An 18,991-nucleotide genomic window follows, 5' to 3' on the forward strand; every position below is an offset into this window, starting at 1 on the left:
TTCTTTGCCTGCAGGGAAGGCCGGGAGAGGCCCTCATCCCAGCTCTCAGGATGGGATGTAGATGGATACCCCAGCTCTCTCATACTTCAGAAGGGAGAGCTCAGACGTGCATAATCTACACTGACTCCCAGCGTTCCCCCAGCAGGATTAAGTTGCAATTGCCCGCTATGATAACCTGCTTGATAACACACCCCTGTTGCCTGCATCCTTTTCTTTATTCACTCCCCCACTTCCCTACTGGAGTTTTCCAGGATTATCTCCCAGATAAACTACTTGCTCTCAGATCTTTATCTTGGGGTGTGTGCTTCTTGAGGAACCAAAAGCAAGACACGCAATACTTCAAGACACACAAGAGGATGTGCAACAGTCCCGAACTATTCAAGCACTTGACGTCTGTGGGTTCCTTAGCTGTGTTGGCCTTCCCAGCAGTAGTTAAGGAGAAAAGACAAGCTGTATTGATGGGCAAAAAGAGCATCCAGGACAAGTCACTTTGGCATAATCCTAGCAAGCAGGGGTAGAATCTCATGAAATTTTCAGGACAATAGGACGCTTAATGCCTAATCATAATAGATAAGACATGCTCCCTGATAAGACAGAAAGGTGTTCTCAGAGCGAATTATATCATACTCTATTTACTTCTGAAAGTTGAGGGGCACCTTTGGGCACACAGTTCTAATGAGTCCAGGGAGGAGAGCTTGATGCACAGTTGAGGTGGCATAAAATATACCGGAGCCCAGAACTTAAAGGCTGCTCATCACATGGTTTCCAGGCTGTTCCGGTCCTTACATTCACTTAATGTCTTCCTGTGGTTAATGAAGTTGAGCAATGGATTACTGGGCCAGCGACGTGGTCTGGATTCTTCAGCAGCAGCAAAACACTGTCACCAACTGCAAGTAGTCACCTCCAAGGAAAATGCGATATATGTTCAACCAAGCAGCTCCTGTACCCCAGCCTGCCCACTCAGCAGTTGTCCTGTTTAAAATACACATCATGCTTAATTGCTGTTGCAAAACGCTACACCTAACCACATCAAAACAGTTCTTAAAAAAAGAGAAGCTAATGACTTTTGGAGGATTTATTCACAGAAGCAAGCTTGCCAATGCCCGAGCATCCCCAAACTTTGTCATCTACCTTGACTGTTTTCAGGGAGCAAATTTCCACCAAGTACAATAAGACATAGTGCCTTCTGTGTTGGTTGAGCAAACCCAGTCTAATGGACTATGTGTTTCAGGATGTAAATAAATGAATTAATTAGCATTTATCAGTGGCTGAAAGGAGAAAATTCAAACTCCATATTATGACCAATGATGTGCACACTCCCCCCCCCCCCCCCACCGCCCACCGTGACACACCTCTCTTGCCTCCTTTCTGCTCCCCTTTCCCCAGGCTGGCTGGCTCTCTCCACCTGGGACCTGGCAGCTGCATTTTTGTGTTATAGAAGCAGAGAAATCTCTTCCAATTTCAGGCTTTGGCTCCTGGTTGGCTGCTTTGTGTCTTCCAGATCTCAGTTTAAATGTTATCTTCTCAGAAAGGCTTTCCGTGACCCCCACCCTGAGTGGACCCTGCCCCCTGCACTCTCTATCACAACACCCTGCTTTACTCTTGCTGTCACTCTCCACGATCCATCTGCCATGTCCTCTTGTCCGGTTCTCCCCTTCACCGTGATGCTGTACCAGGTGTCATGGGAGGGTAGGAAATAACCAGAGATTGCTACCTTAAAGTTTTCACAAAACAGTTACTGGAAGAGAGATATCCTGAATGAGTTAAATGACAGAAGAGGAAGGCAATGAATTATATCTATACTCAAGGGCAAAATCGTATGGTACACTGGCTCTCAAACTTGGCGGCATATTGGAATCATCTGGGGGCTTTAAAAAATACTGATGGCTGGATCCCGCCCTCACAGACTGATGTAATGAGTCTGGGGTAAGACCAGGGCACTGGGATTTTTTAAATCCCCCCAGTTGATTATAATATGCCGCAAAGTTTGAGAACACTGCTTTTTTTAATTGAAGCGTTATGTACAGATAAGGAAGTGCACAAATCAAAAGCGTGCTGCTGAATTAATTTTCACAGACTGAACACACTAGCATAACCAGCACCCCAGTTATGAACAATACCAGCCCCTCAGAGGCTCCTCATATCCGCCGTCAAAGGTAACCTACCTGATATTCAAGGTGAATTCTGTCTGCCTGTATGCTCGTATATTTGGAGTCATACTCTACATTGAGTCTCTTTGTTTGGGGAAGATATGGACTAGAGAAGTTTGAATCACATGGGATCCACCCTGGAAGGCTTCCTGAAAGAGGCAGTAATTAAGGGAGGATCTGAAGGAGGCAATAGGTGAGAGAGAGGGAAGAGAAAAGAGGGAGGGAAGTTGGGGAGGGGAGGACAGCATCAACTGGAAAGAGGCACACAGGCTGAAATGCTATACAGCCCTATCTCACAAAAGCCCTAAGATATTTTTAAAGTTTATCCTTCCTTGCAAGTATGCTTAGCTCGGTATTCAATCATTCCACAGATTTTTACTGAACACCAGTCCTGTACTGGACTTGGAGATATATAGGTGATAGAACTTACGTTTTAATTAGGGGAGACAGAAAATAAAGAGGCAAGTACATGAAATTACTTACATGTGGTTGTAAGTGCCATGAAGGATGAGAGACAGAGTGGGACAGATAGGGTGGGCAGAAGGAAGTGATGTTTGAGTTGAGAGTAAAGGGGAAAAACAGATCTGGGGGGAGGAATCTTGCTGGAGGGAAGAGTAAATGCAAAAGCCCTGAAACTTGTATGGGAGACATGACAGAAACTAAGACGCTCAAGAATTTCACAGGCTGCCCCAGCGTCCAACGATCACAGCAGTGACTAGCGTAAGGTAGGCACTCAGAAAATATTTGCTTTAATTGCATTGGGTTGCAGTCCAGCAGTAAGACAGGCAAACTACACCCCCGCCAAAAATATAATACAATAGGTATGTGCTTTAATGGGGCATTCATGGGCCACTAAGGGTGCATTGAAAAGGCTCCTCCACCACCCTTTTGAGTGAATCCAAGAATAGATGCCCTGCCTGTCCCTTGCATGCAGCAACTTCTACTAACTTGATTCACTTGTTACAAAATTCAGCCCTTGCACAGGGAAGGTTCCAGTGCCTGGCACCTTATCAGAATCACCTGGGAACTTTCAAATTTTCAGATTTTCTGGCTCCACCCTGGGATCTAATTTAGTAAGTCTGGGGTGGGGCCTGTGCTTCTCTATCGTACCAAAAAAATCCCCAGGTGATTTTGATGTTGAGCCAGTGTGGGAATAAGTGTTCTGGAAGGTATGGTTGAGTCATTCCGATCAGCTCATGCCTTTACACATCCCAGAGTTTGAGGGTTGGATCCTAGGATGCTAAGTTCCCTGGAGACTTAAGCATAGCGTTATTCCAAGCCACCAACTCTTGGAAGAAGTTTCCGAAAGTGCCAGAGTCTGTGGTTTAGTCTTTTACGAATTCTAGACATGCCCATACCACCTTCCTCACATTTTGCCATCTTCACATCCCACCTGAACCACTATTTATTCTCTATTGTTCCTTAAGTATATTTATTTTTAAAACCCATGAATTATATTAAACTTTCGATTGCTACCCTAAATGGATTGCTACCATAAATGGAGAGCAGTATCTTTCTCTAAGACAGAGGTAAACAAAGTGAATTCAATTTAAAAAATAAAATTTTTTTTAAAGTCTAACCAGAGGCGGGTGTCCCCTTCCCTCCTCACCGCTCCACGTGCATCCCACCCTAAGCTGTGCGCTCGGTCGAAGAGGACGACCTTCCCCGATAGAGGAGGACCGCTCTTCAGTCAAGGGTATACAGGTAGCTGAGCTCCCCTGCTAGAACCTCCAAACAAGCTCTCAAGGTCCATTTGTAGGAGAACGTAGGGTAGTCAAGCTTCCGAGACTCCAGACACATCCAAATGAGGCACTGCACGTGGCAGTCTGCCTTTAAAAAAAAGAAAAAAAAAAAGTCTAGCCAGGTATTCTTGCCTCTCCTAAGCTTCTGAGTCAGAGATCTGTGGTTTCTTGGTTGAAAATAAAAGTTAGCAAGTGATAGGCACAAAAGACATACTAGCACCAAACGGACACTTCCTCAGATTGAAAGGGAATAATAACCTTTTCACTATGTGATTCAACATTTTTCAGTGTTATGTCTGCACCACTGAATGACATCTGGGTACCACTGTGTTATGCATCCACTGGGGTAGCCAAAATCTTTGTTGATAACCAAGCTATATACTCTTCAGTAGTAGCAGTAGGAAAAAACACAAATTAATGACAGAACACTCTAAAAGTGGGGGCCCAAGAATGAGTTCGTAGCCAGCTAAAAGAAAGTTTTTCCAGAAGATATTGTGAGCTCCCCCTCCCCGACTATATAACCAGCTACTGAGAAAGAGGCAAGAGTGGGGGTAAAATTCGAGAAGAATCCTGGAGAGCATCTAGGAGAGATTCTGTAGCACAGAGTCAACTACTCCTGCCTATTTCCCTCCTGATTTACTCCAAGGCTGGGTCCAGCTCCTGAACTCCCTCTTTCCTAGTTCCCAGTCTCTTGGATGTCATTTTACAGATGTTTTCTGAAGGCAAGGATCCTACCTTATGCATTCTAGCATCTCCTCTGCTCAGGGCAATACCTGGCACCTAACACAGATATTTGTTAAATGATTGAATGGAATGCAAAGGCCAAATCAACGGGCATAGGGCTTCTGCAGAATATGGCAGATTCAAGGTGAGCTTACTGCAATCTTGGTCTTCTTTTCCATCCAGGCCTAATTCTGTACCTCCTGATCCTATAACTGTGGCTCCTTAATGACAGGACTGTGGGGTTTTCACTCAATAAGCTATGGTTCCTATCACAGAGCTCCATAAAGGTGTGTTGGGTAATTAGAATTAATTAGTACTAATACCCCTTTTGCTGACATAGCCAACTATGAAGTGTGGTTTTCTCTGCCTCAGTTGCCTAAGGACTAGGCTGGGATTGGGTGGGGCTGGTAATCGGTGGAGGCTGCCTGGGTGATTTAGGGTGAGTGACTTAACAATTTGTACCATGTACGTGAGAGGGAGAAATAAGCATTTGCTCCCCTGTGCAGGGATGTTAAAAATGATTAAACAGCACTTTGCAAAGAGTGACAGTAACATCTTGTAGCTGACTGGTAGGATGGACAAAGTTTCCTGTGGCCCAAAAGAACTGTTTAGAAAAATATTTGTGGGACGGGCCACCCTTGGTAATTCCCCACGAGCGAGGGCAAAAGTGACAGGTAGGTTGTAGGCAGAAGGCGCCACAGATTGTACAGGTCAGGCCTCACGTGCAGTGAGTACATGGTAGGGCGGGAGTGAGGAGTGGGCACTGGTGAAACCCATCACAGTGACCACAGCAACAGTGTCACCCCTTGAACTCCTAAATTATTGTAATTATTACTTTAATATCTAAGCCTGAGTTGGCTCTATAGTTAGCAATTTGGGGTAGGTCTGATTCCAAAAGAACAAGGGCTTTTTTAGCAGAAGTTTTTAAACTGGAATGAGCAAGAGATTCACCTGTGGGGTTGGGAGTTGTTTGGTCAAACTGCAGATTCCAAAGCCCTTATCCAGAAGTTTCTGACTTAGAAGGTCAAGGGCAATGGGCCCTGGAAGTTTCTGATTAGGAGATTAAGGCATGACTTTACCTCCTGGGTGACTTTGCGCAACGTCTGGATACAATTTTGGTTGACACAACTAGGGTGGAAGAGTCTGGCATCTAGTGGGTAGAGACCAGACATGCTGCTAAACATCCTACAATGCACAGTGGCCTCCACAGCAAAGAATTATGGCCTCAAAAGGTCAATAGTGCCAGGGTTAGAACATTTTCTTCTAGAGTAAAAGGCCTCAGAACTGTGCATTTAACAAGGGCCTCAGGGCATTTTAATGCAGGAAAGAGAAGCCCTTGGAAAGACTGAGACAATGCCTGGCTTTTTATTCTGGGGACATGCTGTCAGAGCTCCCTTTTTGCCTATAACTCCTCCGTATTTAGGACTCAGCTTTCACTTGACTTTCCCCAGGAAGCCCTACCTCGTAACTAAACATCCTCCCTTCCTCCGAGTCCAGGTTAACGGCCCCCACTTGTAAGTACAACCCCTGTCCCAGCAGGCCTCACTTACCCCTTTAATTGTCTCTCCAACTGGAACAAGAGTCCCTTGAGGGCAGGGTCCACGTTCAGCCTGTCCCCAGCAGCTCAAAAGGTACCTGGCCCATATCAGGGCCATTGCCACATGTTGGCTCAAATGACATCTCCTGCACTGAGGCTAGAGCTACCCCCCCTTTCGGACACTGTCACAGAACCCTCTTGTAACAAATTCTTGGAGCTTTTCACTCTGAAATTATCTTATTGGTTTGCTTACCTTTTATTCAGAACTTATATTCTACGGGGGAAATTTGGACAATAAAAATAGAAAACTGTATATAATACATGTGATAATATGTGTGACATTGGTAAGCCCAGTAGAGGAAAATAAAATAGAGAAATGGAATGGGGAGTGGAGATGTGTGTGTGAAACTTTAAGTAAGGTTGGCCTCTGGGAGAAAGTGACATTTAAGCAAAGACTGGATATCTGGGGGCGACTTGTCTGCTCCTCATTAGAACACAAACACTGAGAGGGCCAGGATCTTCCCTTTCTGTATGGCTGCTGTGTCTCCAGAATAGGCACATAGTAGGTGCTCAATAAATATTATTTAAACAAAACAAAAAGAGGACTATGTGATTAAACTATCAAGGAGACAGATGGGAGATTCTTGTTTTTATGACCCTCCAGGGACTAGCAGGAAGGTGGGAGAGGCAAGGGCATTAAATTTAAGGCGGTGGGGAGGACATCTCTGTGGTTAGATTAAGAGATTTAGAGGATGGTGGTCATCACTCCAAGGTGCCCACCCCGTTCCCTGCCCAAAAGGAACATAAGTTCTCATGCTGCTAATATGGTTAATGGTCCTGTTAATGGTCCCTGCGGCTCAGCTCACCTGGCCCCCTGCGTCTCCTACCATCACCCCGCCCCCTTTCTTCCACATCCCCTCCCTTCTCACGCCTCCCCCAAGGGGTGTCCCCGAGCCCGGGGGTGGGGGGAGGGTGGAAAAGGGGTAGCGCGGCACCGCACCAGAGAAGAGGGCGCACGGCGGAGCCAGCCCCGGTGGCACGCCCGGGTCCCCGCCCCCAGCCCTGCTCCCCGGCGGGACACTGTCCCTTTAATAGACTCCCTCTGCCTGGCGTTCTGCGGCTGGGGAGTAAATTTCTCCCTGTCATCAGGTCGCGGGGAGAGGAGGAGGAGTTTGTTAATGTTCAGTTTGTTCAGCAGGATCGATGTTTGCTGGCATCGCCTCGCCCTGTCTTGTGTGTGTGTGAGAGTGTGTGTGCGCGTGTGTGTGTGTGTGTGTGTGCATATGTGGGGGGTGTGAGTGTGTGTGAGAGGAAGCGAGAGTGCGTGCGTGCGTGTGAGTGTGTGAGTGTGTGTGTGTGTGTGTGTGTGTGTGAATTCCAGATTTTCTGTCTTTCCCAAACCCGCTCCTGTCCTCTAGCATATCACTCACAGACGGGGATCCGACAGCAGCCACAAACCTACAGTGAGTGATCTCTCTGCCCCCAGCGCGAATCCGCCATAGAGATCGGCGAGGAGGAGGAGGGAAAGAGGAGAAGGAAGAAGAAAAAGAAGAAACCACTACCTTCCCAGGATTGCCTTTTTTTTTTTTTTTTCCTTATCTTTACGCGCGCGTGTGCGTCCCTCGTCCCTTCCATCCGAACCCGGTCTTGGATGTTTAATAAAGAAATCAAGTGTCTCAACAGTCACCAAAAAAAAAAAAAAAAAAAAACAAACCAAAAAAAAAAAAAATTCCAAAAAGCCAAAACAAAAAGAGAGAGAGAGGAAAAAAAAATCCAAAACAAACAAACAAACAAGGCAGAACCAACCTCTACTTCCAACCAGCCGGCACAGCCGTCCGTGTCTGCCACCCAGAGAGGGGGGTCTCTGGCCCGTGGTGGAGGAGTTGCAGGGGGGATCGTCAGGGGGACAGAGGCCGAGTGACGCCCTAGGAGCCACCGGGCAGGAGGCGGAGGAGACCCAGAGAGGCGAGAGAGACCGCGGGCCCCCGCGCGCGGCTCGGGGCTGGGGCGCCAGAAGTGGGACTGGAGCGAAGTAGAGCGATGCCAAGGAGGAAACAGCAGGCACCCAAGCGGGCGGCAGGTAAGAGAAACGGCTCCGCTTCGGGGCTGTCCGGCCGGGCTGCCCGGTGCGCCGAGCTCCTCGCCCGCCCTCCTCGCCCCGGGTGCCCCAGGACGCCACCCCCCTCGGCTTTCGGGGGAGTTCGCTCCGGGTGCCCCTCTCTGCCCGGCTCATAACCCCATCCTCTCTCGCCTTCTCCAGTCTCCCAAATCCTCCCCTTTCCAGGCTCCGATTGGGGGTGTTGGGGGAAGCTATCCCACCAAGCCTTCCCTCCTTAAACTTTTTTTCCTCCACCCTCTACCCCACCCCTAACTTTCTCCCAGTCTGCTTCTTGCCTCTCGGGCCAAAGTTGGGTTGAGGATTTGGGGTGCGGAGTGGGGAGACAGTCCTTCCACCCCCGCATCCCTCCGCGTGGTCAGTGCCAGTGGCTTCTGGCCTCGAGGGACAGCGTCTCCTCTGGCTGGGGTTTGGGACACTGAAGTGTGAGCAGTGACCCAGCCCCGGGCTGCAAGGCTGGCTTTGGGGCGAGCCATAGGAGTTTAGCTTTGATCACCAAGGTGGAAAAAACCACCCCAGGAAACGAACCTTTGAATATGTTTTCTAAGAGGATCCACGTTTGGAAATCTAATCAACACTCTCCCTTCTCTTAAAAAAGGGGAAGAAAAATGCCCCATTGATATTGAAACAGCTCTGGATTTCCTTTGCCCAGAGTGAGTTGCAAACTTTGTAAATTGATTTGTATAGTAGGAACTATCCCATGTGAATTCTTACTTACCACCCCTCCTCCAAAAGAAAAAAGAAAAAGAGAGGAACAGGTTAATGGATCAGTACATTAGATCTTGTAAAGGGTTTTTTTTTTTTTTTCCTTTTGGGTTGCTTAATTGCTTTTTTAATAGTATGCTGGGGTTTTGCTTCTCGGAAGTGTGATATGAAAGTTCATTTTTCTCCTCCCAGACCCACCCACTGAAAAGTCAGCTTTCCACTTGATTGCTAGTTTTGATTTGACATGTGATTGATCACCTGTCATCTCGCTGCCTTTGATCTATTCATTCTTGATATATATCAATAAATCACTCACCATGGTAACTCAGAGTGCCAGTGACGCAAGCCTTGCCCTCTAGATTCAGAGCCAGACATGCACAATTATTATCTTGTTTGGCTTTTAATGTGGGCGTTTTTATGTCTTTGTGTCCTTCAGTTGAATCGGGCTTTAGCAAAAAGCTTAAGTTTTATTCCCCCTTCTTTCTGTCTTTACCCTGGTGCCTTAGGCAGCATCAGTCAAGGCGGGTCTTCTGCAGAACCCCCCACAATATCTCCTTCTGTTCCAACTCGAGCGAAACATTAGGGAGAAGAAGTTCGGTGGAACACTTTCATAAACTTTGAAAAGCCACCCTCAGAGCAAATCCAAAGTTAGTCACAAATCTGGGCAAAGTGGGTGTTTGTGTCTGAACATGCTGGACCACCAAGCTCATCCTCCATCGTGGCCTGATTCCAGCACGAATGGCAGTACATGTGCTTTGAGATATCCACAATTATCTTCCCTTCTGAGCGCAGATCCGTAACCGTGTATAGATTGGTTCAAATTGCATGGGGAAATATCATTTACAAAGCTTTGATTCATGTATTTCCAAGAGCAAAATAATTTAGGTATTTTTAGTACCGTATCTATTTAGAACTTGCCTAGTCAATGAAGTGCTCTTTTTTCAACTCTAGCTACCTCTTTTGCAAACAATTTCTTCCTCCTACCCCTGTCCCTTTCTACATTTAACTCACTTATTTTTTAAAACTTAGATTGCTTTGCAATCTGAACAGCACTGGGGTGTGCACTGGCCTTTTAGACTCAGGAAGACTGAGCCTGCTTCTTCCAGTTCTAGCAACGTAAATTTAAGTATCGCTAGATTATTAGAGATAACGTCCTTATTGTTGTCCCAAAAGAGAACCCTGGGCAACAGTCCAGCAAGAAGTGATACTGCCCTGAAAATTACTCTTTTTTTTTCCCCCTGTTGTTCCGGTAAAGGCCAACAACTAGGCAGTAATTTAAATTACCAGAATGACTGGACATGTCTCCTTTGGTCAGCTCATTACAAAAAGTGCATTGCTCAGAACTGCACTCCTTTGATTATAATTATGCTCTGATCAATGAGCATCCAGGTGTACGTAACACAATGCTGTATCACATTCTTTAAATTAGATCCTTTTCATTAAGCTGGTGTCTGTTGGAGCTAGCTCATCTATTTACTGTAGTGTTTGTGTGTGTATGTGTGTGTTAGAAAGTTCTGACTGTAGTTTCAGTTTTCTGGCCTATTGTGTTCCTAGTGTCTTTATGTGTCTGTTCTCATGGCTTTTATTATTTTCACTGGAAGAAGTGGAAGCCCTTGTCAAGCTGAAAGGGAATAATTCACTTAGTATACAATGAGGCCCCTCTTACGGTATTTATTTACTTACATATTACTAAAGCAGGTATTTTTTCATGTGATACTTCTTTCGTCTGAAGTCATCGATTCTGTACTCTGTTTTAGCTGACGTGGTTATTCACAAGTAAAGTTAGCCACTTCGAGATTCTTTAGCCAGTTAACATCCAGGGAGAAGAACAAGGTGGGTTCTAGGATTGTGGCCATACTAACTTTTATCACTGCTTAAAATTAAACAATGCGCGACTGTAAGTAATTATTCCCATGGGCTGATGTTGAAAGCTTGATTTCTAGCTTGAGGAATGAATACTGAAACATCGAAAAAGCCTGTGAGTGAATCAGAACTGAGACTCTCTTCCCCGAGAACTCTTCAAGGCAATTTGATTCCTTTGCATTATTAGTTTTAAGTTCCACGTTTCAAGGAATCAATTATGGAACTTTCTAATAAAGCAGGTATGCGGTTAGACTGAGCGAGATGATATTATAAGTGATGGGGGACGTTAGTCTTTATTGGTTATATTCCTCCCTCCTTTGAGGGAAGGGCTGTGAGGTAGGCAGTTCTCTTTAAGGAAACAGCTAAGTCAGAACATTTCCCTCCGAAATGTCATTCTTCCTGGCTTTCTAAAGCTTTGCTATTCTACCATACTATTACTTCGGGCAAGGAAAAAAGTTTAGAAAGCAGCCTGCAGTACCCCAGGGGTTTGTGTATGTACGAGTGAGTGTGATTGCTTCCTTGGATGTATATTTCACTCACCACTAAAACGCATCTACTTTTGCCTGAAAATATTGCAGGATTCTGTACCAGCATCTTTTCTCCCTATCCATTGTAGGGAAGTTAGAGAAGATGGCAGAAAGGTAAAGTAAAACAGAACAGTGTTTTGAGTTGTTTGTGTTTTACAAGACGCAGGGTAGTTAAAAATGTTAAACTGTAGACTTACACTGTAACCCTTCTATTTTCTACAATCTGTCGCAGCCTCTGTACATACACGTGTGTAATATATAATTTATTTCACCATCCTGAACTCTTGTTTTTATATAATGCCAGCCAATTGCAAGAGGACGCAAAATCTTTGGGCATCATATACATATGAATATCTAATGTATATATAAATTATAGGCGTCTGCTGCTGCCTACTCAAAGAGATTAAATGTTTTCTTCTTGCTGACTCTCAGAAGCTATTCGATAATCCAGATCTGAGGAAAGTCTTGCAGGAGAGAACAGCTCCCTCAATTTATTTTGTTTATTTAATATGGAGATGAATAATGCAGATTTTGTTTTCATGAATGTCCTTGTGTGGCAGTAAACATTAGACTATTAGCAATCATTACTTAAAAGTTGCAATTTGCACCTTAATAGCACAGGTTATTTACATGGGAAACATATTCAGCAGGGACAATTCGGAATACTGCAGTGGAGTGTGGAGATGACCTGAGCGATCTCCCTTTCAACCTCCTGATGACAATGACTGGATTAGTGGGCAAGGTTTCAGCAGTGTAAACCAGCAGGGCAGGGAGGGGTCAGACAGCTCAGGGTGAAGTTTACCTTTAATTCACTGGCAAGTGGAATGGGGTTCAAGAGAATAGGTATCGGGGTGGAGTCTCGACCCTGGCACTCTCACTTTGTTTAAGCACACTTCAGAAAGACAAGTTCCCATCTTGAAGATTTAAATACCGCATGCTATAGACCCCTTCACTTACACAAACAGTACGATTTTTAACAGATGAATGGAAAAAATAAATACACACCCCCACCGCCATAGGGGCTCAGCAGTGTGAACTGTTCAAGGCTATTCTTGTTATTTAAGGCAGATCCGTGAAAAAAGAAAGGACAGGTACCTTGAAATCACATCCTCCACACAGTGTTTTGGATAGAAATTGATTGCCTAACTGGTCCTTTTCCCACTCCCCTCATGATTTCCTTCTCCCTCCTCTCCCCTCACCCTTAAAGACCCAGATTGAATGGGACATCTCAAAAGCCCATTTGTTTTAGGCATTTATTGATTTCATTTTAAATCTGCCATATCAGGACACAATGCATTAACCCTAACCAGCAGACTGCAAGTGATAGGGAGTTCTAGTGGAAGCCAGCTAAGGAAGAGGGGGCATGAGAAACTTCTCGACAATGAAAATCTTCTTGAGGCTTGGGGGTTGGATATCAGAGGTGACTTTTGAGGAGGGTAGAAGCATTCCTCAGAAATACTCTGCATTTATTTTTCTCCCACCTTACATTTATTTTTCTCCCAGTCACCTTGATTCTGTTGCTACCCATTCGGGAAACCTTCACACCCAATAAATACCTCCTAGGCACCTTTAGCAGATCTGTCCCTGGTAACATCTTGCCTTTTGTCACACTCTCCAACAGAGGCTTATGCTTTCATTTCATCCCAGCTGACTTCTCACTCATTTGACGGAATTTCTCCAACTGGATAATACCTGGGTTGATCTATTTATCTTTCCAGTGGCTTGGGAATTGTCCTCTCAGTTGAGCAGGTTTTAAAGGGGCACTGAGCCTGGCATTATTTAAGGCCACTGAAATGATGCACTTCTGCTCATCACCGCAGCTGAGCTTAGGGAAATCAGCCAGGAAGAAAACCTAGGCCCTGTTCACGTTTATGCCGGGTCTGTAATTAGCTGACACGAGTTAAATGTCCTGAGTGGTGCTTCCCTTCCATCACTGTATCTGTACCATCAATTTTATTTAAGTATGTCATGGTCTGGGAAGACTCAGCCACTATTTCAAAGGCAGTGTCTGTGTCCACCCAAGTCCCCCTTAAAAAACACAAAATTGCCTAACAAATTCTATATTAAGACCAGGCACACACAGAGTATCATTTTCGTTTGATGCAAAGTCAGTTGGAAACGCATTAAACTAACAGAGAGTGTCTTGCATCGCTTCCCTGAAGCAGTGCTTTTTCATTACATATTTAATTACAACAAATTGAGAGACTTTTTATGAAAAAAAAAATCACAGTGATATTAAAAGAAGCTTGGCACACAAATAATTTTATTGCTCACAAGTTGACAATGCTGCTTTATTTTTATTTCTTTGGGAGAAATTTATTTTCATTTTCTAATGTTGGGATGAATACAGAATGTCTTCCCCTACAGTCTGTATCAGGGAGATCTCATCCTTCTACCTTCCTAGAACCTTTTCACCCTGGAAGAGGGTTTTTTTAAATTTATTTTTCAGTAATTTGTAACAATTTGTATGTTTAAAATTATTTTAAGTTTTCTGAGTTCCACTTAAAGTTAGAAATTCTCCTGTTTCTGAGGGTGACCTTTGGCAAGCAGCTCTTCGATTATGAACGAGCTTAGTCATTCTAACCACATAAGAAATAGGTCGTTGAGAGTGTTTGCTTGATTACCTGGATATCGCAGGGAGAAAAACCACCCTACGGTTACAGGCCTCTAGCATACTACACTGTTTTCACTGGATTTATAATTTCTTTTTTTTTTTTTTTCCTGCTACTGACCTGTCAAGTCACTTGTTTTAGGAACTTGTTTTCAGAAGAAGGGATAGGCTTAACATTGAAAGTCAGTTTCAAGATACACCGGGTCTTTAAGAAATGATAATAAAAAAACAGAGACTTTAGAGACCAGATATCCACTTCTGGGCGATGTCTGCAAACTCAGAGGATTTTCATCTAACTTGGACATGCATCTGGAGCGTCTTCAGCAGCTTGGCCGTACTTGTGTTACTCGTTTTGCCAGAGGGTAACCGTCAGACTCAGGTCCTTTCCAAAGATATTGTATACATACACAGCCACACAGAGAAGAAATCTCAGATGCAAGTGGGAATTGCTGATATATTTGTTTCCAAAGCAAACTCCATGGGTGAAATGATTAAATAATTTGGAGGGATTCGAAAGTCATTAAAACAGCCATGTGGAATTTCCAGTTGTTGCCTCTTTCGGTCTTTTGTGTTTCCTCTACAGAAAAAGATGTCCTCTGGGCATTCTCAAACATTTTGTGATGCCTAAAATTGTTTAAAATTTTAGAAATTAGAATTCAGGAGGCACGGCTAGCTAACCCTATTATTAATATATCAGTATTATTTAGCTGTACTTAACAACAGGGAATGCACAAGGCAAACGTTTCAGAGATAATGAGCTTAGAGAAATTACATGGGGAAAAAAATACCTGGATCGTATTTGAAAGGATTTGTCTTGAATTTTGCTCATCTAAATGAGAGTTTCCTTTCCATTTGTGTTAATTTTAAAAAATAGTTTCAATATCCCTCTAACTACTACCCAACCTGAAGCAGGGTCTAACAAAGCTCTCTCTGGATGTACAAAAATATAGGACGTTGTAATGCACATCCCCCTTTTAAAAACAGTTCTAGAAAACCAAATATGGGCTTGAAAACTAAAAGCAAAACCTCAACAAGATCTATAACACAGCCAGCTCAGGGTTCAAGATCGAAAACTTTGTTTCGCAGGGTAAGGAGAAAATAGCATTGCACTTTAACTGTACACCCCCACCCCCACCCCCCACCCGGCACAGGAGAGGCAGTGAAGCAGGGAAGATTTTTAAGGAGCTTTTTAGCTCTTCTGCATCTCTCTCCAAAGACTACTTTAATTGAAAAGCTGTAGTGTCCGTTTATGCCAAAGGAGAAACCTCATGTTTCCGTAAAGCTGCTAGGCGCTAAGGTGGGTTTTTTAAGAAAGCCAGCGTGCTGCAGTTTCCTTTAGTACAAAAATTAAGATCACTGGTCCTAATTAGTTGAGTGCTTTCAGAATTGAGTGAATACTCTGAAATCACCCCTGAGCTTTCTTCTTCAAGCTACATCTACGTCATTTCTATAGAAATTATACAGTTTAGATATTAAGGTGGGCAGAACACAGTTACTGTTGTTTTTTAATTTAATTAATTAATTTATTTATTTTTGTCTGCGTTGGGTCTTCGTTGCTGCGCGCGGGCTTTCTCTAGTTGCGGCGAGCGGGGCCTACTCTTCGTTGCGGTGCGCGGGCTTCTCATTGTTGTGGCTTCTCTTGTTGCGGAGTACAGGCTCTAGGCGCATGGGCTTCAGTAGTTGTGGCTCGTGGGCTCTAGAGCAAAGGCTCAGTAGTTGTGGCGCACGGGCTTAGTTGGTCCGCGGCATGTGGAATCTTCCCGGAGCAGGGCTCGAACCCGTGTCCCCTGCATCGGCAGGCGGACTCTCAACCACTGTGCCACCAGGGAAGTCCCCACGTTATTATTTTTAATGAAAATAGTTACAAAGTGCAGAATGAGATAAAAACAGAGTTGGCAGCGGCCATTGTGTTTGTAATGAATCTAGAAGAAACTTCCTTAAATGTTTTTCTGCGCCATGAAAAATCCATGAAATCTGGTGATTGGTGACGCGGGAGATACAAAAAGAAAACAGAAGGTCAAGGTCTTCTATAGGGGAGATTTGTGTAAGTAGGAGCGGCAGCATATACATATTTCTGTATAAACTGCAAGGGGCTGACTTTAAATCACTTCAATTAATCAGGTCTGTAGACTTTTCTATGTATTTAGAAGCCTCTCTCTTATACCCCAGGGAGATATGAATAGCTTCTGGGCCAAGATGATGCTGTAGAGAAGAGTTAAATCTATTCTATGTGTTCGGTACCACTTGGTACAGAAAAAAATGCCGAAATGAAAAGCTATATAAGCACGTTTTATATCAGAATTGCCTTTAGCTATTTTCCTTTATTAGAAAGTTGGGTTTGTAGCTGTGCCCTTCTTCTTGCTTTCTCCCTTGGGATTAGGTTTTGGACTGTGGATGGAACCATGGAATAGGAGGAAATGACTTGGGTTCTGGTTACAGCTCTGCCACCCTACTTAACTGGCCCTGGGCAAGCTCGAGAGATAACCTTACTCAGAGAATAAGAATGTGAGTTCAGGAGTCAGACTGACCCAAGTTCAAATCCTTGGGTCTACTTTTTTGGATGTGTAATGCTTAGACCAGCTGCTCAAATCTCCTCATTTTCCAACCTACAAGATGGGGGTAATCATAGTTCTTCTTAAGGTTCAGGATTTTGGAAAGGACGTTATGAGTCCTGAGCTGAGAGAATGCACTAAAACTGCTAGGGGCCACACCTAACAGAGCTATTGTATCTTTGCCCCAAATAACCAGACCATGAAAAATGTATACCAGAAGGGAAATGAGGAACCTGCCAATTATTATGGGACCAGGAGTTCAGGGTCAAAAGAAATCAGACTTGGATGCGTTTTGATTTTTAAAACTGGAAATATAATCACTGAGTAGTGTTTTAGCCTTTTCTGAGAAAAACTCATACTGGATAGGTTGGAGCCCTGCCCCAACTCAAAAAAAAAAAAAAAATTGTTTCTTTCCCAAGGAATAGTAATTATAGCACCAGCAACAAAACCCATAACGACAACAGTAATAATGATATCTGCCACTACCTAAGTGCTTATTATATGGCAGGCATCTTACCAAGTACGTTATGAATTTTACAGTCATTCATTTAAGCAGCAGTTATTTCTTGAGTTCTTACTACATGCCGGGTCCTGTTCTGGTCACCTGGATCATCAAGGTTAATAGGATGGGTGTGATCCCTGGGGATCTTACCCTCCAGTTGGGGGAAGCAAGAGAACATACAAGTAATTTAATAAAGGAAAAAAAGATAACTTTCATATAGTAAAAAGCTCTATGATAACAATTGTTTTATAAACACAAACATATGAGAGCAGGATTGGGGCAACAATGGTGTGGATGGCCAGAGGAGACCTGCCAGAGGAGGGAACATCTGAGTGGAGTCTTGTGACATTCCTGAGTTAGATGCTAGTATCATCTTTATTTTACTGATGGGGATCTGAATAACCTGCAGAGCAGTTCGTCCAAGGTCATGCAGTGACCGAGGTTGGTTTGAAACTTTCTGCTTCCAAGACCCATGCGCATAATCTGTTGTGGTAGTTAACCTAGAAGAGTCATAGTGATTTGCCAAGGAAGGACCCTCAGTTCCTATTATTTTTCCCTTGCATCTGTTGTGATGTCTAAACCTGGGGGGGGGGGGGAAGGGTACTGAGAACACTGACGGAGAATGCTGCCTTTTGTGGCGTCTCCAACTAGAATCTTAGTGCCATCTACCATATATAAAGTCAGCTCTTCCTCTTCGTGTGTATGTGTGTGCATTCATGTGTCCATTCACCCGGCAGATGTTGACTGTTCATCTCCTGTGTGCTAAGCATTGATCTGGGTGCTGGAATGTTGCAGTAGGAAAAGTCCCTACTCCCACCCAGCTAATATTCTTGTGGGTGAGACCAAAACAACAAATGGTGAGGCCAACGAACAAATAAGTACATAATATTGAATAGTTCTAATGGCATTTCATAAAAATGAATTGGGATTAGTAGGTTAGAAAGGGATGGAAGGTTGCCATTTTACGTAGAATGGTTGGGGGTAGTGTTAATCGGGTGGTGACATTTGATCAGACCTGAATAGAAAATGAAGAACTAGACAAGCATAGATCTGGCAGAAGCATTACAGGAAGATGAAGCAATAAACACCTTAAGGCCAGAAATGTCTTGCGTGCTTGAGGAATACACGGGAGGCCACTATGGCTGAAGCAGATGAAGACAGGGGAGAGTAGCAGGAAATGAGGAGGAGACACAGGCGGGGCAGATCATGTGTAGCCTCCTAGAATTGCATCTAAGTGTGATGGGATCGCTGGAGGGGTTCAAGCAAGAAAGTGATGTCATCTAATTGGGTTATTAGTAGAACAGGGGTACTTGTTTGTATTTCAAAGATGGTGGTGGACTTGGGTATGTTTATCCATTCAGTCTACTTAGTTCGCCCCTCAGTGATGGAGACTAGGATGCTTAGAATAATAGAGGTGACACCTGGAGGTAAAAACACATGCCCAGGCTTTATGGAGGAATTGACAGGTGCAGGGATGGGTGCCATCCATGAGGCTGTGGAAAGGCAAATGTTAAGAACCAAGTTGGGATCCAACTGCAGCTCCTCCCTACTTAACTAGCCACCAGTGTGCTTTAAGGGGAGTCCCTTAACCTTGTGGCACCTCAGTTTCCTTACCTGACAAATGGAGACATGATGTTATTCACCTCACATTGTGGTTGTGACGATCAGACAATGGGATATAGATGAAACCCTTGGTGCAGTCTCTGGCACTTACGTAGCGTCTTCTCCGTAAATGAATTTATGTCCTTTCTATTGTTTTGTTTTGTCTTCTGTAGGAATCCTGGGAGAAATCTAGGCACTCGAATTAGTCCTTGGTACCTATTAGGCACTAAATAAATATTTCCTGACGAATGAATAAATGAGGCTATAAATAAGTGAATGAATAAATACTTTAATTAGTGTATTACTTTGTATACTAATTAATTAATTTCGAGTATAAGAATCTCTTTTACGCATCGAAAAT

General features: G+C 44.1%; 1 protein-coding gene across 1 annotated transcript in view; it reads left to right on the forward strand.

Annotated features, from left to right (window-relative positions):
* The first annotated feature begins 7,662 nt into the window (after window positions 1-7,662).
* Window positions 7,663-18,991, forward strand: part of TSHZ2 (teashirt zinc finger homeobox 2) — a 448,413-nt gene continuing 437,084 nt past the window's right edge. Inside the window, exon 1 of the mRNA XM_065892295.1 lies at window positions 7,663-8,232. Coding sequence (XP_065748367.1) covers window positions 8,193-8,232 — 40 coding nt within the window. The 5' untranslated portion in view covers window positions 7,663-8,192. The remainder of the gene's footprint in view (window positions 8,233-18,991) is intronic.

This window comes from Phocoena phocoena, chromosome 15 (genome assembly GCF_963924675.1).
Source record: "Phocoena phocoena chromosome 15, mPhoPho1.1, whole genome shotgun sequence".
NCBI classification, from domain to species: Eukaryota; Metazoa; Chordata; class Mammalia; order Artiodactyla; family Phocoenidae; genus Phocoena; species Phocoena phocoena.